The sequence below is a fragment of the Amyelois transitella genome, chromosome 10, assembly GCF_032362555.1.
Source record: "Amyelois transitella isolate CPQ chromosome 10, ilAmyTran1.1, whole genome shotgun sequence".
Taxonomy (NCBI): Eukaryota; Metazoa; Arthropoda; class Insecta; order Lepidoptera; family Pyralidae; genus Amyelois; species Amyelois transitella.
In genome coordinates, this window is record NC_083513.1 from 7,163,864 (window position 1) to 7,185,913 (window position 22,050).

General features: G+C 31.8%; 4 protein-coding genes and 1 non-coding gene across 8 annotated transcripts; 3 read left to right on the forward strand and 2 right to left on the reverse strand.

Annotated features, from left to right (window-relative positions):
* The first annotated feature begins 313 nt into the window (after positions 1-313).
* LOC106136381 (chymotrypsin-1) lies at positions 314-3,019 on the forward strand. 2 transcript variants are annotated; one of them, XM_013336912.2, is made up of 5 exons: positions 314-474; positions 837-990; positions 1,835-2,078; positions 2,357-2,503; positions 2,818-3,018. In XM_013336912.2, exons 1-5 carry the CDS (start codon positions 402-404, stop codon positions 2,956-2,958), a joined length of 759 nt encoding a protein of 252 aa, XP_013192366.1. In that variant the 5' UTR covers positions 314-401; the 3' UTR covers positions 2,959-3,018. The 2 variants fall into 2 exon arrangements, with proteins under 2 accessions (XP_013192366.1, XP_013192367.1); XM_013336913.2 differs by having other exon boundaries at positions 324-474; positions 843-990; positions 2,818-3,019.
* A 365-nt stretch (positions 3,020-3,384) lies between these two features.
* LOC106136362 (DNA mismatch repair protein Mlh3) lies at positions 3,385-9,642 on the reverse strand. The gene is made up of 13 exons (XM_060946257.1): positions 9,553-9,642; positions 9,091-9,438; positions 8,465-8,887; positions 7,976-8,321; positions 6,994-7,879; positions 5,885-6,093; positions 5,738-5,814; positions 5,488-5,658; positions 5,277-5,406; positions 4,873-5,069; positions 4,549-4,668; positions 3,992-4,156; positions 3,385-3,426 (listed from the first exon to the last, which is right to left on the reverse strand). The coding sequence occupies exons 1-13, from the start codon at positions 9,640-9,642 to the stop codon at positions 3,385-3,387; spliced, it is 3,204 nt and encodes a 1,067-aa protein (XP_060802240.1).
* A 410-nt stretch (positions 9,643-10,052) lies between these two features.
* Trnad-auc (transfer RNA aspartic acid (anticodon AUC)) lies at positions 10,053-10,124 on the forward strand. The gene has a single exon. It is a non-coding gene; the product is annotated as a tRNA-Asp (tRNA).
* Positions 10,125-11,042: 918 nt separating this feature from the next.
* Positions 11,043-14,928, forward strand: LOC106136363 (uncharacterized). Its single transcript, XM_013336893.2, has 5 exons — positions 11,043-13,024; positions 13,436-13,732; positions 13,895-14,010; positions 14,391-14,484; positions 14,632-14,928. The coding sequence occupies exons 2-5, from the start codon at positions 13,436-13,438 to the stop codon at positions 14,926-14,928; spliced, it is 804 nt and encodes a 267-aa protein (XP_013192347.1). The 5' UTR covers positions 11,043-13,024.
* Positions 14,929-15,125: 197 nt separating this feature from the next.
* Positions 15,126-18,795, reverse strand: LOC106136400 (uncharacterized). Of its 3 annotated transcripts, XM_013336940.2 has the most exons (5): positions 18,696-18,795; positions 17,093-17,257; positions 15,830-15,978; positions 15,617-15,707; positions 15,126-15,380 (listed from the first exon to the last, which is right to left on the reverse strand). In XM_013336940.2, exons 2-5 carry the CDS (start codon positions 17,147-17,149, stop codon positions 15,132-15,134), a joined length of 546 nt encoding a protein of 181 aa, XP_013192394.1. In that variant the 5' UTR covers positions 17,150-17,257; positions 18,696-18,795; the 3' UTR covers positions 15,126-15,131. The 3 variants fall into 3 exon arrangements, with proteins under 3 accessions (XP_013192394.1, XP_013192395.1, XP_013192396.1); XM_013336941.2 differs by lacking the exon at positions 17,093-17,257 and having other exon boundaries at positions 18,696-18,793; XM_013336942.2 differs by lacking the exons at positions 17,093-17,257; positions 18,696-18,795 and adding an exon at positions 16,089-16,158.
* Positions 18,796-22,050: the final 3,255 nt, after the last annotated feature.

The following is a 22,050-nucleotide window of genomic DNA, read 5'->3' on the forward strand; positions in this document are numbered from 1 at the left end:
TTCACACCGAAATCAGATATTTTGCTATAGCAATACTATCATACAGGGTTAATTTATATCTATAGTGTGAAAAACACATTTGAATATAACTGTTTTTTACCTGGTTTTAGTCATTTACATAGTCATTATATACAAGCTAGAAGCTATGCTGCTCCTACATTAAAATATATTACCTCCAATTTTTCAGTTATTTAACAAAAAAATTTATGTTGACCCTTTCTATATACATATTATCAAAATGATAAAATTGATGACGATGGTCGCGATAATATGACTTATTATAAGATTTCTTCATTAGATTAGTAAATCATAGATATGATTCTAAGATAAATGAATGAAAATATGATTTTCGAAGATTTAATTAGTCCTTGTCTGTGTTGAATTTATTCGTAAGACGTGTGATGGCGACGAAAGTAAATTTCATAGTGATAACAATATATTTTGTTATATATGTAGGAAGTTCTAGCTTCAAAGGTAAGTTTTTAAATTGTTATTACATACAATTTTTATTAGGAAAAGTATGTACCTATATACACTTGACGTATAAAATAAAATTGGGGGCGATTGGAGTCATAGTATACCTAGTAGCATAGAAGAATTTGAAAAACATACCTTCCTAGGTATTTGTATGTAAATCTCCGGAATTAGGTACCGGATTTTTTTTTCATTAATCATTAGGCCAAATAGCTGAAAGTGACCTTTCAATCTTTTCGAGGCTATAAACAGTCAATATGATCAGACAGACAGACAATATGATTATGTATATGTTAGTAGGTATAACACTTAGAATATCTATCTCTTAACTATTTTAGGTATGACCAGTTTTCTTCCATAAGTTTCAGGCAGTTCACGTGTAGTAGGAGGTTATGATGCGCCTTATGAGTTTGGCAGATTCCACGCGTCCTTACAGAATGTGACAGGTTCTCATGTTTGTGGGGGAGCTGTGATATCTTTGTCTCGTGCAGTTACTGCTGCTCACTGTGTTGTTGGGTCAGTAAATACAATCATATCTCGTACTATTTTTGCAGAAGGGTTCGTGGAAATTTCGAGAAAAAAGTAATGTGAACAAGAATAACTATTCTGTCTTTGTGCCACTTTTCGTCAAAATCGGTCCAATAGCTTTGAGTTTATTTGTCACAATCAATTAAATTGTTAAATACATATATTTTCCACATACAAATAATAAATATATAAAAATACATACATTTTACGGCCTCTGTGGCACAGCGGTAGTACGCTTGTCTGTGACACCGGCGGTCCCGGGTTCGAATCCCGGCCAGGGCATGATGAGAAAAGAACTTTTTCTGATTGGCCTGGGTCTTGGATGTTTATCTATATAAGTATTTATTATAAAATATAGTATCGTTGAGTTAGTATCTCGTAACACAAGTTTCGAACTTACTTCGAGGCTAACTCAATCTGTGTAATTTGTCCCGTATATACATATATATCTATATATATTCTTTTTATAATAGGTATTATCTGTGGAATGAATTTTTAGCTATGATATAAAATAGCTTTTGCCAGTCGCAGGCAGCCCTAAGAAATCAGTACATTTTGACATTCAAACTTTATCATCCCAAAAGGCTTGACGTTGCAAAATATGATAACTGTGGATATAAAAATGAAGACGCCGAAGATGGGATAAAGTGGAGAGTGAAATGTCAAATGGCGGACCCCGGGCCCCGAAGTGTTGCGGTGGAGGGTACAGCCGGCATGACGCAAAGATGAGATAGACAGATCACAGATTGTATAAAACTTTTTCGTATCACGAGGAGATCTGTTATGTTCCACTAGCTTTATTATTTAGTAACATACCAATTGCATGTTTTAGAGCTGATCCTATGTATATAAAAGTGGTTGTTGGAACGACAAACCTGGACATTGGTGGACAGGAATTTGACGTTAAGTCTATTGATATTCATGAGAATTATAACTACAGTCTCAGAACTAATGACATAGCTATTGTAACAATAGATGGTATGTTCGACACGCGCACTATTAATGTATTGGAAGTTGATGATATATCACTGACCGAGGATGATCCGGTTATTTTGACAGGATTTGGGGCACAGACTGTGAGTAAAGTAGTATTTCGTTAGTTTTAATTATCTATTATATTTCCATACTAAGTAAAATCAGAATCGGAATCGGACTCGTAATTTGAATCGTAATCGGAGTCAGTAAATAGGCCTTCTCAGACACATTTTCAATTAACATTTTAATAAATCTTATTAATTTTTGATTTATTAAATCTTTAATAAATCGTAGGTATAAAGCAGTAGAAGAAAGTGTAAAATCATTTACAAACCCTTTTATTTTTCCACATATGTATGTATGTTTTCTTTCTTCACAGCCAAATGGCGAATCCAGCCGAGTAATGTACGCATTGAATCTCTCTGTATTCAGTCAAGAAACCTGCGAGTACGCAATGAGGTATTCAAGACAGGTTGTTGATACCATGTTCTGCACGTTTACGCAAATTGGCCAAGGGACTTGCCATGTAAGTAATTAGATTTTGTCTTTCTGAAACAAACCCGGAGACCAAAATTAGGTCACAGGTTTGATGGTGTGATCACGGATATAAATTAACCATAGTCACACTCACAAAGTAGGTACAGGTCATATTAGTATTATAACTATGCCAAATTTATGTAACAACATTCATGTTAATTGCTCATATGGCATAGAGACATACATACTATAGTCACGTCTATATCCCTTGCGGATTAGTCTTGAAAAGACTGAAAGGCCACGTTCTGATAGATAGGTAGGTACAAAATGTTGTTACTTATATCTGTTTAAATAATTTTTCAGGGTGACTCCGGCGGGCCGTTAATAAAAAACAACAAACTTGTTGGGTTAGTTTCATGGGGAATACCCTGCGCTGTCGGTTTCCCAGACGTCCATACAAGGATAAGTTCATTTGCAGATTGGATCAGAAGTAAAATTAATTAAATTTACCCATGTGAGATTGGAATGGCCTGTCGTGATATAAAATAAAGTTATGAAGTCTGTAAAATAATTGTTTTATTACATACATACATATGATCACGTCTTTATCCCTTACGGGGTAGACAGAGCCAACAGTCTTGAAAAGACTGATACGCCAAGTTCAGCTGTTTGGCTTAATGATAGAATTGAGATTCAAATAGTGACAGGTTGCTAGCCCATCGCCTAAAAGAAGAATCCCAAATTTATAAGCCTATCCCTTAGTCGCCTTTTACGACATCCATGGGAACGAGATGGAGTGGTCCTATTCTTTATTTTTTTTATTGGTGCCTGGAACCACACGGCACGGTGTTTTATTTCAGAACAGAAACAAGTACTTTTTTGATAGTTAGTATATTTAACAAAATATTTGCTGAACTAAATTCAATTATTTTATTTGGCTCGAGTAAATAAGCGAATTTTTGAAATATTTACCTGGAATCAAAGAATATTTTCGTATTAGAAATAGTTCCATTTTACCCTTCACCACCCTACTAGTGAGGCATGATAGAACGCTTTAAAATTCGCAGTGGGTAATTCTGCTTAAACTGAATAAGTGCGGGTAATCGCAGATTTTAAATTAAGTGCATATAACAGTAGGTATAACTTTTGAAAATAGGGCAAATTTTACTGCGAATTTGTTTCTATCCGTTCCTCTTTGCTCCGTCCATGGGGACAGCATGGCGCATGGCGGGGCAAAAATGAATCAATTTTTTTTTACCAGTACCTATAAATTTGGCCCTTGTATGTCATGAAAAAGTGTGCACACGCATCTTAGGATAAAAAACTATCACATACATACTCCTCTTCTCTGGTTTCAGTATGTGGCTTACGTTATTCAACAACTATATAAAACCGTAACACAAGCGTATGTAGTAGTCAATTCGGTTTACGTTCAACTTGTCACTATTTTGTTTATTAACTGACTGACACCTACTTTTTCCGACAATTTAATTTGCTTTATACATCTTAAATAAAGTTTTAATGGGAATCTTCTAACCTTATACTCAAACCCTTCAGATCTTGTCATATCCATAAGAACAGCCATAACGGGTCTCCCATGGGCACATTGGAATGGCGTTCTACAGTCCGATAAAGACTGAATTAATTCTCGACAATCATTTATCATCAACTTGTCGCCAAATTTTATTGCGTACCTGCAAGCCTGTAAGTAATTTATAACTTACGTATTTTATTTGAATAAGTATCAAAATTTACTGGTATTAGCCTCGGTTACATCCACACTTCTCTGGAGACAACTCCGGGTGCACCTTTGATTATGGTTCTGGATCGGGTGAGTCAGGTTTTTACTCGAAGCGACTTCCATCTGACCTCCGCAACTACTGCAGGGGAACTGACCCTATATTTAATCATGATTACACATCCAGTTGCTTGAGTGTGCAGGTTTTCTCATGATGTTTTCTCTCACCGTAAGAGCATCGGTTAGCATTCTAATGAATTTTATCGTAGATATATTGTTTAAAAAAGTCATGAGAAATGTAAATTTGATGGGTAGCGTAAAATATGTCAGTCAATGTAAGGTTAAAAAAATCTTACTTCGCTAAATACTAGGTCCATGATAGACTTTGGGTGTATAGATATGCATCCGCCTTGGGATTTGATACTATTAATTTCTTCCAAAATAAGATTCTTCACCGCAATTATAATTTTCTCCACCTAAATGATAAAACAAATAACATACGCAATGTAGTAAATTAATGTCTCTATACCCGTGAGTAATAAAGAAGTGATAATACATTTGTATGCAGGTAAGTAATATTTATTACTTATTCAAACCTTCTAAATATAAAATCACTAAACTTTTATGTAATTTTAATGATATTTATTTATATTATGATATAATTCCTGCCCATCACTTACCGGTCTTAGATTTTTACCAAGTATTGCTTCAGGAATACCGTAAACAGATATTTCGTCAATACTAAGAAAATTCCATTCTAAGCCCAACTGAGAAAATTTTTCCTTATAATTGTGAAGATACAGAATTACTTCTTCACTTAACTTTAAAATAAAAACGTCTAATTTGACACTTTTCCACTCTTGTTTGTTGAAATAATCTGAAAATGTTTTGTGAAATAACTACTTCTTAATAATAACTTGGGAAATGCCTTTGTCTCATTAGTTAATAGAAAAAATATTTTTTATAAGAAGCAAACAGCGTAAACGCTCTTAAGAAAGAGATAAAGCGTTAATTACCTACGTCCACCCAAAAAATTACACTATATAGTGTTGAATTTGGTAATACTTATCGTTCTTGTTCTCACCTAACATATTCTTTTCAAGTCGAATCCGTTCATGGACAGCGTGTTGATCGAATAGGACTAAATAGTTATCAGTTCTAGTTGTCGATTGTACAATAGCCGCAATGAATTTACCATCAACTTGACCCAAAACCTGAAAATACATCATTATGTAGGTACCAAAGGCAATTTTATTTACGATTATTTGACAAGATTTGACTAGACTATATTGTACTTGGGCTTTCTTCAATAACTGGCCATCAAAAGTAAGTGAAGAATTCTCCTTGTGGAGTCTTATATTAACTTTTTCAATGGCTTTAGTAGTCTCGTCTGCTGCATTTTGAATTCTAGGTTTAAATATTTCGGTGTTTATTTGAACTTCGTTTGTAAAGTCCTCATAGATGTTCTGAAAGTAAATGCTTTTGAAGAACTATAATGTTCAATATTTTGTTAAATCTTCCTACATTGTAAATAAAAACTCTTACGTATTGATAATACTCTTCATCAAAGTTATAATCACAAACTCCCTTGATGTTAGTAGTCTCAAATATTTGGGACATCCCTGCAATAAACGAATATTAATACAATTGATAAAAGTTTATAAAAATATAGAAATTTAATGAAGAGGCTACCTTTTGGCATGTATCTTGGCCTTATTTTCATGTTAAAGTTGTTTTTAACAGTATCATTATCTCCAAGTAATATCTGATCACATTGATGATTTGAAATTTTTGATCTTACGTTAACATTATTATTTATTTTATCATCTCTGTTGTGTTCAACATTTATTTCTTTATATGATATTTGTGAAATATTTGGCGTTGTTACATTATTCATCGGACTGAATGAAATAAAATAGTGAGAACATTCTACTTGTGTAATTCTTGAAAATTCGTTTTGTCTACATATTGGACTAGGCTGCGCTATATCATTTTTTAAGTCTTCTTCAATATTTTGTAATGACTTCAATGAAACAGTGTTATCTAAAATAGTTTCACATAAATGGATTGGCTCCACATTTCTTTCTGGACATTGAGTCATAGTATGTGGTTTGGATGTGAATATAATATTTGATCCAGATTCGTTATTTCTCGCGTCCTTTTTGCTAAATTCTTTTTCACAATCAAGTGTCAAATAGTAAAACCGATTATCATTGTTGTTTTCTATTGTATAAGTACTCTGTAGTAAATTTTCTTTGGATGTGGTAGATACGTTATTTAGACTGGGCGTATAATATTTATTTATTGTAATTAAAGAGTTTTCTAATATTGTATATGTATTTTTTAAATTTGAGTCACTGGTATTTATAAATTCTCCATCTACGTCAGATTTTTGACAATTTGTTTTAAACTCAGTTAAAATACATTCGTTTCTTGTTGAAGTCATAGGTTTGCAGTTATGTAGGAAGTTTGATATACGAGAACATGCTTCTTTAGAAGTATTTGAAAATTCCATAATAAAAGAAGATTCTTTTGAGAAGTTTCTGTTATTAAAAAAGTTTTTTATCCCAAATGTATTACCAACTTCACTGTCATTATTTTTCATCTGATATTTACGAAATTTATTTCTATTAAATTTTCTTGTCCTTTGATTTTCTAAAGAAATTATAAAATTATCTGTTGACTGTTTCGTTATGAATTGATTAGCTTTTTTGACTATTTTTTTAGTTTTATGACGAGTTTTATCATAACTCATATTTGTGTTATAACGATGACTTTCAAAGGTCATTTTAGAAACACACATGTCCTTATGAGTTTCAGTATCTATGAGTGTGTTTGAAAAATTTGTTTGGTGCTCAAATTTAAAAATTTTGGATTTAGACTCATAAGCATTATTTGTTATTGTGCTGTCTCCAGCAATGTAATGATTTTTCGCAAAAATATATTTTCTATTAGATGATTTTTCCCACTGTTTAGGTAAAGATTTCTTTTGATGTAATGAATTGTACTGATTTGTTGGAAAATAATTTGTTTGCGTATTCAGTATAGTTTTGACTAAATCTCGAGAAGTTATATGCTTTTTATCAAATAAATTACTTTGAAAGAGACCAGTATAATATGTTGAATTCAAGGGGTGGGGTACATAATCATAAATAACCAATTCTTGATGGTTTCTAAGACGAACTTCCTGTTTCTTGTCTATGACACTCATAGAACTTAAGTTATGTTCTATAATTTGGTCATTTTCTGTATTATGGGAAATAATTGTGCCTGCTACATTTTCATGTAGAATTTTACTTCCATTATGTTTTAATTTTGTTTTCATTCCTTTGTTTTTTTCTTTATGAATCTTCTTAACAGAGATATCAAAAACATTGGTTTTATTTCTTTTGTATGATTTTATTTCATAATCCCTTTCCTTCTTAGGTTTGCACGTTGTATGTTGTTTTGGGTCACTTATTGATAATACTGTCTCTATTCCTTTAAGCATCGCATCATTTTCTTCTGTGTTTCCATTAGGTATTGGAATTTGATATTTACTTGATGTAGGTAAAATATCATGATTTAAGTTGTCTTTCTGTGAGCCATTTTCGAAAATTTGTTTTATTTGTTTGTTTTGAGAGGGAATCACCTTTGAAAGTGAAATATTTAGCGACTTCTTTTTCTTTTTTCTTTTTGTTAATTTACCTGAAAGTGATAAATGTCGCGCAAATTTTTTAAACAAAGAAAGTCTGACATATTAAAAAAAAGGAATTTTGTTACTTTTTCTAAAATACCACTTACCCTTGATACCATTTCGCATTTGTGATACTCCTAGTTTCTTAGGGTTGCTTTTTAACATTTTTTCTACTATCTTTCTTACTTGGTTTCTTGTGTCACCTTCGGATACTTTTAGCTGTGTTTTTACATTTGCAGCGATTTCAGGTTTCATTTCTTTTTTCTGTATTTCATCCCCAGAGTAAAATGTAATTAGTTTATTCAGAAGATTTGTTATTTCTTGCCAGTTCTTGAACTCTAAATTTGTATGTTTTGACTTATCGTTTCTATCATAATCGTAATATGGACATAATAATAATAATATGTAAAATGGTATATTCTTATTATTTGATACATCTTCCTTTTCATCAACCTTAAAAAAATGTTACTCTATATTTTTACTTTATTTATTTTAACAAAAAAATATTAAGTTACTAATACTTGTTAAGCATACGAATGCTTAACAAGTATTAGTAACTTAATATTTTTTTAATTTTAATATAAGTACGAACTTACCGTTGTTTTCACTTTTCTCGTCTGAGTGAATTTTAAAGTTCTGTTCAAGTTATCATTTACAATCTTATGTAGCTTACAATTACCTAAAAATTTCCCATTTAAATATATCCAATGGTATGGAGCAAGATCCTTATCTTTTTTACTAAAATATGCAGTCACTTTATATTCTTTCTTTTCAACTTTTAATTCCACTATATCATTTTCATCGATGCTAAACAATAATCCCAATGTTTGATAAATATCTCTATTTTTGTGAACTTTAAATATAATCTCATTTTTTGAATCATCTCTCAGACTAATAGAAATGTTACTATGAACTAAAGATAGTTGTTTTAATAATGTTTTTATTTCTGTCAACTCGTTCAATGATTCCAACTTTCTGCTCTGAATATGCAAATTATAGAATAAACCACTGACTTCGACCTGTAACATATGGTAATATAAAATAATCATATCAATTTAAAGTACGGCAAATATTAATCACTATCACCAGTAATTATGATACTTAGCAGAAAAAACATGTTATAATACGTATTATTGAATAAATGAGTGAATGATTATAAACTACACTCGTTAGGGTAAACGACGAAATGTTTAGACAAGCCATTATTATCAGAGCAACTCACCGTTGTGCCAACTGATGGCCTAGTACTCGTTTTAGCCAGATCTCTTTCTTTTCCTTTGTAAAATATTTTCACCCATGTGTCCTCACCTTTTTCAAATCGTGATGTTATTTTAACTTTCTGAGCAATGTTTATGAGATTTGCTAAGAATTGACCACGGAAGCCATAAGTATTGGGTAGTGATTTTAGAGTATTTAAATCGACGCATTTGCTCGTACTGTATTTCTTTCCAAGAATATAAAAATCAGTTTCAGTAATGCCACACCCATTGTCAACTACTTGTATTTTGTTCTCCGCTATATCAATACGAACAGCAATAGATGTTGCTTTGGCATCCAAGGAATTGTAAACCTAAAAGATAAATCAAGAATTGTACAGGAATCAAGAAAGGTGATATCTTGACTAAAGTATACTCGCCATGAAAATTGTATATTAATTTACGTATGAAATAAATAAGTTACTTGCCAATTCTTCAACAACTCCTTTGAAATTATTGATATGAAGTGACGATGATATTAAACATTGAAGGTCTAGTGGAAGCTTTTTCAATGCCATTTTAGCACAATCATTTCCAAGCAATGCTCATATGCGAACTAATGCTGTCAAAGTTTATAGGTATTATATTCATTTGTTTTTTTGTTTTTTTTTGGTAAAAAAAGAAGTTTGGCAATTGAAATATTTAATTGTACTGGTTAGATATAATTTTAAACAGCTACTTTAAACCTCCTTAGAACAATATAAATAAATGCATGCCAAAAATCGCATCTTATTTTCATAGATACTTACTTAGTGCAAGTTGTTACTATGATTTATTGATATTTTTCGTTGAATATACCGTTCTTGCGGTAATTTTAGAAAACTCTCTCTTCGTGCATGCCTATAGGATAGGCTGTGCATTGACTGTAATGAAAGAGTTTTATATATTTAGATATAATTTTAATTACTGATTTTGAACTGAAATGTCGGCCTTAGTGGCGCAGCGGTAGTGCGCTTGTCTATCACACCGGAGGTCCCGGGTTCGAATCCCGGCCAGGGCATGATGAGAAACGAACTTTCTCTAATGGGTCTTGAATGTTTATCTATATAAGTATTTATTATAAAACATAGTATCGTTGGATCAGTATCTTTTAACACAAATTTTTAACTTACTTCGAGGCTTCGAACTCAATATTTGTTATCTTTCCCTTACTTATATATATGTATAATTTAAAAACCAATTAACACATGAAAATAAGTTATGCGTGTTTGTTGATTTGCCTGAAAGTGGGTTATAGTGAATAGTAATCGATTTCCGCTCAACCCTGAACTTCCATATGTTCCAATGAATTGAAATAGTCCAGTGGGTATTGGGGTAGTCACCACATGAGCCGCGGTATGCTTCACCGTGCTTTTCGTATATAAAAAACTTTTGGAAAACAAAATCATTTTAATATCAAATAAAAAAATTATTTCGGAAAATACTTTAATAAAATTTAGAAACTTTAGAAGTGAAATTATTTTTGTTTTTCAAATATAAAGTACTTGATTCAATAAACTTAATAATGTGTAGTTAACAGTAATAAAGGTAGTGCTAAAGACTAATTTGATGATCAATAACATGAGTAATTATTTAGAAGCGGAGATAAAATTGTTCTGGGAGTACGTGAAAACGTAAGTATTTACCTATCTCTTAATCTAAAGTTTTTTAGATATTTAGGTAACTCTTTAACGATTATTTATCATATCATTAGGTTCCTATCATGTTCTCAATAATATGCATATAGGATTCCGTTGAACGTGGCGTTTAACTACCAAATTTCAAGACTATTTGCCCAGTCTACCCCGTAAGGAATAAAAACTTTGTATTATGTGTGGAGGAACAACGTTATAATTTTCTTAAAATATTTTGTCAAAATTACTGGTATGAAATTAATCTCAAATTATTTACGTCGAACTTTTTAATTCTTATCTTCATATTTGCGGCCTGTTACTATAAGTATTGTCTGTTTCTTCCGTTAGCTAAGTAAGTGATAAGATTTATTCTAAGAAACTTAATTTATGGAACAACTTAAGTATGAGCAACCAGGTATGCTCGCACGATTAGGAAATGGGCAACAGGTGATTGAAGTAGCCGATATTATATATTGTAAACATGTAATAATAAAAATATTGTGTCTGTATATTTAGTATTTTTGACTGAAATGGATGAAGGGACTTCAATTTACATTTTTTTTTAAATTTATTGCTTTTTGCCTGCACGTACGAACACACATGCCACCGAAACCACTGAACGGATTTTCTTACACCAATTTCACCAATCAATTCGTTTTAACTCAGCAAAATATTTAATGTTTCTACAAAAAAAGTTATTATCATTTGAATGAACTCATGATTTTGATATATGGACGTATTATAAATGTAAAGTGTGTTTGTGTTTGTTTGTCTGTTTTTCACGTCAGAACCACAGAACTGATGTCCATGAAATTTTATATATATATAGTGTTGAATACGTAGAAGGATATATGCTACTTTCCACGCCGACGGAGCCGCGGGCAAAAGCTGTAAGAAGGCTTTAAAATAATAAGGGTTCATAATAACCTAATAGGTAAGGTATAAATACGTCAAATCGAAATAAATATGTAATCCTATGAAATCAATCTCATTAGATAATTTCAAAAAAATATGACGCTATTCACCAGTTGTTGGTTAAATGACGGCCAAGGTTGAAGCGAAAGAAGTATGCAGGGATCGTTGAAAGTGCGAAATGTATCTGCCTACCCCGCCCGGAAGGAGGCGTAATTTATATATGTTTGTAATATGTAAAGACGTCGAAAGACAATAATGAAAATATTTGACCTAATAATATCGATGATTTATTAATAACTGACCTGACCTACTTAGTCTGGGGTCAAGATGAATTGTACCAAGAATGTGTGAGAACATGTCTGACATATTGTGTTACACAAACCACGAATTTGTCAGAAGGTGTTAGTTTAACGCAGGCAGCCGACTGCTAAAACTTTACTTGGCATTGAACCAAATCAATATTCGAGAAAATACTTTTATTGCCTTATTATTTAGATACTTAACTGAATTTCTTTCTTAGACGGCTAGCAACTTTTGGAATTTTTTGTAATAGCCTTCTTCTTGTGACTATATTGGATCCATCTATGCGTAGGAAAAAAGACGACAAAGGCGCGTGTGTGATACCTACTGAATATTCTGTGGTCTATTTTATTACCAAGCTTTGGGGTTTCCCTTAAATGAATACTTTTTCTGTGTTCAGAATATACGTAGTCACACCATTAAAATGGTAGTTTTAAGGCGGGTCGTCCATCATCAGCGACATCTTGCATATTTTAAGAGTATCGACCATTCGCTAATAATACTTTTACCCTGTCGGAGTGTGTAATTGAAAGATCGATAAGAACACCTTCTAAGGAAAACTTTATGATAATTCCCTAGTTGTTGATGAAAGCCTTTAAATATTTTAAAGAGATTTTTAAATAGAAATTAACAAAGATTTCTATCAAGAACCCTGTTAATTTTTTGGTCTTAATACCGTATGCATTCTTATAACGCTGAACGTGGTCTGTAGTCTTTTCAAGACTTATTTTACGTTATAATGCCATAGGTATCAGCTATGATGGATTTCTGAAATTGGTCACGAGAGCCAATAGCAGGTTTATCCAAAAGAACGAGCGTTTAAAAATGTTTGTTTGATTTTTTTTCTATATTGCGTTCCATCAATGTACGTCATGGGAAGAGTACAGTTAGCAAAATTCCTTAAAGTTGACGAATCTTTATCTCAACGACAGAGTTATTGCGTCCGTTGCCAAAACAATGTGAAGATAACCAAGGGATGACTTATCCTTGGTAAAGAGGGTTGTATAAAAGCAGAAGAAATATTAGGAAGGACATCAGTGTTAGAGGAACCGTTCAGTATTCATCTTCCGGGGTAAGTTTACTGTTAATTTTTTTTGTGTTGAAAATATTTAAAACTATATCATGCCCCATCATTAGTTTTAAGTAGTAAAACTCGCAATGACATTCCAGGTATTTTTTACATTTGAATAAATTTTTTGAAATTTTACATTTCCTAGGTTTATAAACGTATCCTGGATCTGGCAGATTTCATAAAAATTAAATTATCAATTTGAAAGTTCACTGTTAAATACAATACAACACGCGTCACTGTTAAATAAATGTATGTTACATTCCGAATCCTCATTTTTGTCCCAATTCGAAAAAGAAATGATAAATATAATGAAACAAATTATTTGAGAATAATTTATAGTTACTTATCTCGTTAAATTTTTGTTGTAAGTATACACTGAAGCGTTTATTAAATTATTAATTTTGTTTTTAGATGTTCAAGGTGACGTTTATAGTTGTGGCTCTAGCCGTTTCCACACTTTCCGCCGAGCTCTCGCCTTCATATGCCAGTCTAGAAAAAAATGCTCCTTTCAAACCAGACTTGAAGACTGCACCAGCGAATCAGGTGGAAGCTAAGCCTGAGCTAGAACATCCTATATATAGACCTGAAGAGCATAAGAAAGAAGGACGAGTCAAAATTCAGCCTGTCCGACCACAAGGATCTAGTTTGAATCATGATAGAATGCTGTCTGATCAACCTATTGAAGCCACTACTGAAGTCAATAGAATAGTAAGTAACATGATTTATTATGAAACTGTTCTTTATGTATGTTTGAATAGTAAAATATTGCTCAATATGGGTTAAATACTTTTGTTAGCAAACATAATAATATTTCTATCTTATAATGCAATAGGAATAGAGAACAGGTCAAAATGTTTTAATTTTTTTCAGGATAATTTAGCTATTCCAAATTATGGATTTGTTGCCAATCCGGTTGAAGTGGCATATCCAGATATTCCATACGCCCCAGGATATGGTTACGACAATGGATATTCTGGACCCCATGGGTAAGCAACATTTATGATTTTATTTTTTATAAATTCTTACTAGTTCTGATATTGTTGACAGTTATTACTAAATATATGAACCTTACGTTGTTATACGATCTTTTACATACAACCAAATTCTATCGATTTTTTTCGACAAAGCAGAGAATACTGTCACTAATTTATTTCTATGATATCGCAGGAAGCGACTACAAAAGCACTAAAAAGTAGTGCATCAAAAATACCCGACGCATGTTGATCTCATCCACACTGTCAAAAATTACCTACTCTTTTCTCGGCATACGGCTTGAAGTAAACAGATACGCTGTTATCAGAGAGAGAAAGTTCTTATACACTTCAAAACGAGTCAATAACTTTAAATAATTCCTTTTTTTTTTCAGCTACGAAATGTATGCCAATAACCCCAGTAATTACTATTTGGAACCCGATACGTCTACTTTTGGATTACTGTGGAGCCAAGTACCGGACTCAAGGGTTAGTCTCAATAAATTTAAATTTTGGTTCCATGGTATTTCGTCCAACAATTCACTTTAATCAATGGGCACTATGGATCTACTTTAGATGTCTTTTATTTAAGCACGTAGATTTATTTTTAATAAGTATTTTGTTTTATTTTTACAGACATTAGTAAGCTATGTTGGGAGGACAATTTCTTGGATTTTTGGCAGCATGTTCACTCTTTTCCTTGGTTCATTATTAACCGTTGGAGTCTGTACGTATACAAACTTATGCTCCATCGCTTTTCACGGGGTCGGACCAATCCATGAGGAAATGAGAGCTCTTATGTCACCAGAAAGATTGGAAAGAATTAGTAATGCAGCCGATTTTGTGAAGACAGCCATAGATAAATACCAGAAAATCCAAAAAGTTACTGATTCCGTTCCTGGCAGACAAAAGAGAGCTATTTTTAATTTTTGATTCTATTATACTTAACGTTTATCTTTTATTTTATTTACCTCTTTGAATATATAAGTGGTTGAATAAGGATCAAATGTTTTTTATTTTGTTTGAAATAAGAAAAGTTGTAGGTATCATATTCTTTTATTTTGGTATAAAGTAAAATAAATATAATATACCTAATGACACTGATGCAAATTGATAATATGAGTATTTATACAAATTTATAACGAATTTTGCATTGATTTATACTTATTATAAGCTTGAGTGAAATAGTACTCTATATCATCTAGATAAGGAATGCTAAAGTCACGGAACTCCGCAGAGAGTGGTTTCTCAATGATTAGGGTACAGTAGGGGGTGAATGCACAGAAGCCGATGACCAGGGCCATCCCTAGGAAGACCATAGCTCCATTAACGATGATCCACTTGCCGACCGAGAGAGCCTTTGAAGCAACAGTAGTTAGGGCTGTCTGAAAGTGAAAATATAACGATAAATAAAACTTCTTACTTGTATAATTACCGTAAATTAAAAAAATAGGAAGAAAATATGTGTGGTATATCTACGTAGTTTGATTCTTAGAATGCTTAGATAATTATGTAGCAAGTATATACAAGACATAAACCTACAATACATCTACATAGGTCATAATCACATCTAATAACAACATTTAAAAAAAGGAAAGGTATTATAAAAGCATATACTTACGATTGGATAAGAAATAATCTCGATTAGTGATGTTTCTGGTGGATTGATGTATTCAGTAACTGGATATTGGTCACTGGGTACTATTTGGAAGCTGAAAATTTAAATTGCATGTTAGTATAATTAGGCAAAGTAGTAAAAAAAGTAATATTTAAATTGGAATAAAATTAACATGTATCTTAAACAAACGTCAAAGTCTTACTTAAAAACACTTACTCATAAGAACTGGTAGATATCCTTTCCGTATTCGCCGGCGGTCTTACATTTGATCTGTGTTCAGGAAGAAGGTAGACTGGGTATGATGGTAGAGCTGCCATCACACTGGTGCTGTATATCAGGACAACGAAGAATAAAGTAGAAGCCATCTGAAAACACCAAATAAATAAAGAAATATTATTAATTTGTGTAAAACAAATCAAAATAATGGAGTAAACAACATATAACATTTAACACAATAAAATTGAGGAAATCTTACCTTAAAGAAATTTTTCTACTGAAATGTATCAATGTATCAAACTTTTCAATGTCACTTTTAATGATTGAATACGAATTGAATAGTATTATTTCAAATTATATATAAGAATATTTAGCCATTAATTAATGAGAATATTTGAAATCCTTGTAGTTTTGATAATTACTTGCGTCACTTAAAGTTACAATTGAGTGATGACCTGATTACTGATTTTTATGAGTCATTTTGGTAATGAACTTAAAAAAAAATTGTGAAATTATTTACGATTTAACAAAGGCATGTCAATAACTTTTTATGCTATCTTCTCCAACGCCCTTAAATCAACAAAACCCTTTGTCAACAGAATCGCTGACAAAGGAAACTATTTGAAAAAAGTGATATTCAAATCATGATAATTCATGTCGTAAAATCAGTAGCTACTTAAGTAATCCTTATTAGAGAATTATCGTTACTGATATAATATTATATAACTTAATTACATTAGCGGTCATTAAGTTTTATATTTAAACGTTTGTCTTGATGTCCGTATAGTTTATTCGAATTTGCAGCTCCAAGCTTTTACAACAACAATAATTTCAATAAAATATTCAAGGTAAGCTTAGACAGTTTTATTATTGTGCCTCTGTGTACCGTACTTTTATATGGATTTATTTCAAACTAACTTCAAATTTTTTTTTCAGATGTTCAAAGTTGTGTTATATTGTACTTCAATCTTATTAGCGGCAGCTTATGCTTCACATTACGACGAGTTCGACAACTATATTGACTATGGAGATAGACAATTCGACGTAAGTTAAATTTTAGTCCTTTTCTTTTATTTAGTATGCCGATACTGTTCTTGTGTCTTTTTATCATGAGAGTTTCGAGTGATTGGTTTTTAGTGCAGTGGACGTTGAAATGTAAATTTTATGCACATAATTATTCAATTCTGAGAATCTCTTGGGATTATATTTGCCTTATGATAACCTTTCTTATGTATCTTTTGGTTTTGCAGAGCTTTGCCGTACCATATGTATATAAACCACCCAAGCACGAGAGAGTTGTAGTCGAGAAAGTTTCACCATATCTTGGTGATGGACAGAGTCACGTTTTGGTTCCTGCAGACCTTAAACCTGAAGTCGAAGTCACTGAAGTGGAAGTTTCCAAATTAGGTCTTGTTTCTACTGTAGTTTCTGTAAGTACAAAATAATTTCCGCTCATTTGTGTTGAATTTTTTTTTTAACTAATGCATAGTGGGGTACTTTTATAAAATTAAATAATCACTTTTTTAATTTAATACAATTTAACCGGTTTTGTAGGTTTGCATATTTCTTTTCTGTACTTAGTAATAGTATCTTGACTTCTTATATTTTATGAACTATGTGACACAAGTTTTTATTTTTATTTTCAGTGCATATTTGGATTAATAAAAAAAGGCATCCATTTCATACTTGGAAATATTGGAGCTCTTATACTTGGCACTCTCGCTGCTTTAGGAGTCTGCAATTTCACTCCGATTTGCGGGAAGCTCTCCGCTTACGAATCTTTGGTGGAAGTCCAAAGGGAGATCAGGTCGTTGGCGACTCCAGAACGAGTAGCGTCGGCAACAGAATTTGTACAAAATGCTATTAGGAAGTACAGATCCTTGCAAGATGCTCAATAATTTTAATTCTAGTATTTAAGTTATTTATTGAATTTAAATAAATATATTTTATTAATATAATATCGTTGTTTTTATAATTCCAATGATTGTCTTACAAAAATTTCAGACACAAAAACGTTGCGTAGCTTGTGTAACATTTCTGACAAGTTTTAAAGTTAATAAACTGTGTTGAAAATATAAAATATTAGTAAATATTAGGTTTCACGTCTTCACATCCATAAAAATATTTTTGAAATCCTGTTGCTGTATTATATAAAGCTCTAGGCTGACATGATTATAAATACCTAGTCAAAACCACATAGGTATAACCTAAAACCGTAGAAGATAATAGTAATGTCATATTTTATCTATCTATCTATTGCACCTGAAACTTGAAGGGAGTCACGTCTTTATCCCTTACGGTGCAGATAGAGCTATCAATCTTAAAGGCCACGTCCAGCTGTATAGCTTAATGATGGCAATAGATTCAAATAGTGACAGTTAGCTCGCCTTTCAGAAATCTCAAGTTTAAAACTGTCAAATAAATCGCAAAATGGTGTCACAACTATCACGGCGTCACATTCACCACTGCTATAGTCTTATTTAATTCCAAATTATATGCCTAGAACAGTAGCTAATGTACGTACAGATTTGTATTTTTTTGTGAGACTAGACTTTGCTATGCTCCGACAATGGCTCTCAAATGAATATTTCTATAAGGCATATTCTTATCAGGGTTATTTATCGAAATCGAAGAGAAAAGAAGGACATAAGAATCGTGCATAATTTGTGATAGAATCCAGTTGGTCATAAAATAAATTTGGGATTATGAGGAGGATCAATTAGATACAAAATTTATAGTGATAACAATGAGAATGATAATCAAGATGAAAGAAGACAAACCGCAATCGAAAAATCTAATTAAGAAATAATAAATATTTAAATTTATACGCATGTTTTATCATAATATAGTATTAAAGTAGGTATACCTGTCAAAAAAAATTCAAATTTGTTCTTCAATGGCCCTTAAATTTGTATTTGGCATTTTGAGTCTTATCTGGGGGCACGGCAGTGCGCACTACACATGTGATACATACTAATAATCATATCTTGCGATGTCCAAGTTTATCTATTTGTTTAAATCTATACATATAATAAAACGGTAAAAATATTTTGTCTGTACATTTAATATTTTGACTGAAACGGATAGAGAATATTTTTTATATTTGTTGTCTGTCTGTCTGTATCTGACTGTATGATCAAGATTCAACTCGAAATTTACGCGGACGAAGTCGCGGGCAACAGCTAGTGTAAAATATTTTGAATATTGGCATGATAATAACTTTAGTAAAAACATAAGACAGAAGGTCCTTTAAGTAGAGACTAATAGCGGTAGAAAAAATGAGCTGCGAGACTTGCGTTTTTTTACAGGATGTTTTTGATGGGGATCCCTTTCATTCGACTAATTTTTTTTTATCCTATTTTAGTTTGGCATAACGAGTTACGCATACTAATTTTTGTCATAATAGTTTTTTGGCATAATTGGTTTTGGAATACTATTTCAATAGGCATAAATATAGTTTAGACTAATTTGTTGTTGCGCGGAGCAGATGTAGTGTAATGCGCTATAAGGCGAGTACTTCTTAGGTTAGGTTAGGTCAGGTTATGCTAATAGTAGGTATGCTTAAAGAAATATGCCTAAAAAGTTATGCCAAATAATATTATGCGTAACAATTATTAGGCTTAACAATGGTATTATGCCATGTAAAATTATGACACAAAATTTTATGGTAATAGATAGAGAATTTTTGATGGCATTATTTATTTACGTTCAGTCTAAACGAAAGCAAATATTTCATCTCTTTGAGTAGAGTCTTCAGTGCTCAAATTTGGCAAACCAAAAATATAATAGGTTTTTTGCACGCCTTCAATAGTTATGTTTTCAAGTTTGCCCAACAAAATTGCTACTTGCCGTCATTATTTACTTGGTTTAAGTATTGGTTACCCAGGGTTCGCTAGTGATCACGACGATCCTGAAGTGGGCATTTTAGACGAAGCGACTAAAGTCTGACAACCTTGCGTGGAATCCTAATCCATACTGTAAATTCAGTTAACTGACTTATTCAGTTTCTTTGTGACTTTTGATTTTCTCTGACCCGTAATCCGGTTAAGGGGTTTTGTTCAAAGGGGTTTTGTTCAAAATGCGATATGATGAAAGAGAGATAGAACGATAGAAAGCTTGTAATGCGATTTGTGTAAATGGAGTATTTTTCCTGTGGATGTGGTCTAATCATCACCATCTCAAATGTGAATGTGATGCAGGACCTCATATTAATATCAACAGAATATCTCATATTTTAAAACTTAAACAGATTACTATTTTATTCAAATTTATTTAGTTGTTATCTTACTCTGGATGTCAGTTACCTATATCTTTATCAAATTCGATATACTTATTGCAAATGCAAATAAAACAGAGATTATAAATATAGTTATATTTATTTATTTATTTACTAATTTATGTACACAGAAAACACCGAGACTGATAAACACAAGAAACAAAATTACAAAGGTTCTGCTTATTTCAAAAGAAATCTCTTCTAGCAGACCCGAGATAGGAAACATAATGGAAAGGGTGACAGGCGTGTACTCCACTCACACAACTAATAATAGACATACATAAACAAATAAGTACATATGTAAAATATAATAAAATACACATATAAATACAAAATAATAAACTTACATAAAATATGTACAATATATACCAAATTAGCAAGGCTTGGAAAGGTAATAATTATACCTAGTACCGTTACATTTTTCCTTTCGGCATGTAATACTGAATACTGTTTTAAGTAACTAAGTGTTTCAGATAAATGTGCCTTTTTAGTAATATGACTCTTTGCTCTCTTTACCCCGTCAGGGATAAAGAATCGATACTGTGTATGTTTTTGTATGTGGCCGTTTACATGTCGCGTGTTATTTGGTAATAATATAAAAGAAAATGCTTTAACTTGAATAACGTATGGGAAAACTTAGTAACAAGTTGAAAATTATCTGTATATCTGTGTGTTCACTTCCATGTATAATAAATCTTGACAGAAGTTTTTTTGGAATATCCTGGTTACATGTATTTCATAAGACAAAAGGACAGTTTCTAAAATATAAAAATATAGACTGAGTTTTAGTTTAAGTATTCAATGATGTACCCTGTGAAAAATAATATGATCTTTATTATGTTCAGCATACAAAGCCAATAGATTATATTGGCTTTTTATTGGCTATTAGGATCAAAGTATAAGAAAAACATACTCGTAGCACTTTAGTTTATAGACTTTACAGGAGACGGCTGTTATAGATTTCTATAACAGATTTGGTTTGGGACTTTTTTGAACAAAATTTTATAAACAGTTGTACTCCTAAAAATATTTTTATTTCCATGAAAACTGATTGACTGGAAGAAATCTTACATAAAAATAAATCCGCCTTTGTACATTATTGATTTTATCATACTTTTTTGTAACTCTTTCGTGTTCATTAAACTATTTACAAACAAAACTATGACGTCTGCGTTTAGTCCTGCATTATCTAAAATATTAGTTGAAACAAGCCTTAGAGGAAAAAAGAAATATATAACGTAATGGGTATTAAGTTTTAGCGTGCTTTGGTTTTTAAAAGCTCTGGGTCTGTTATTTCGCATACTTACAGTGAATGCTTAATTAAAATATTTTTCTGACGATTATTTGCATCATGCCTTGGGTACAAAACAAAATAAGGGTTAACAGACTTGGTTATTGCTCGTTAATTATTGGGCTATTGTCTTTTAGGCTTCTCCTATGGAATCCACGGGAAGTTAAAGGTAGTAATATTCTACATTTGAAACCTTAAGGACAACGGCACAAGAAGCAATACTAAAGATTAAGATGAAAAACCTACACGTGGTGGCCGTAGATACAGTAATAGTTTTGAATTGGGTAATAAACGAGATGTAACTACTTTTAGAACATAGATAGCCAACGATAGGCAGTAATTCCTAGGGAAACAACAATACTTACTTTTTAATAAAAAATGTCATGTGGCCTTTTTTACTTGCATCGTTAAAAGCTTAAAGAAAGTGTGATTCCGGAAATAATCTTAATTAGATATTTAACTAAAAACGTTAATTATAGTGATGTATTTCTATGATATCTATCAAAATTCCCTGCTTAATGCGATGTGTCACCTGTGCACGCATAAAGATTTCTAAAATCACGAATTAGTAAATTAAGGACGGATTAATTGTAAACCATTACATAATGAGGGCTTAATGTTTGATTTACCTTTAAATATTGGGTTTCCCATCGA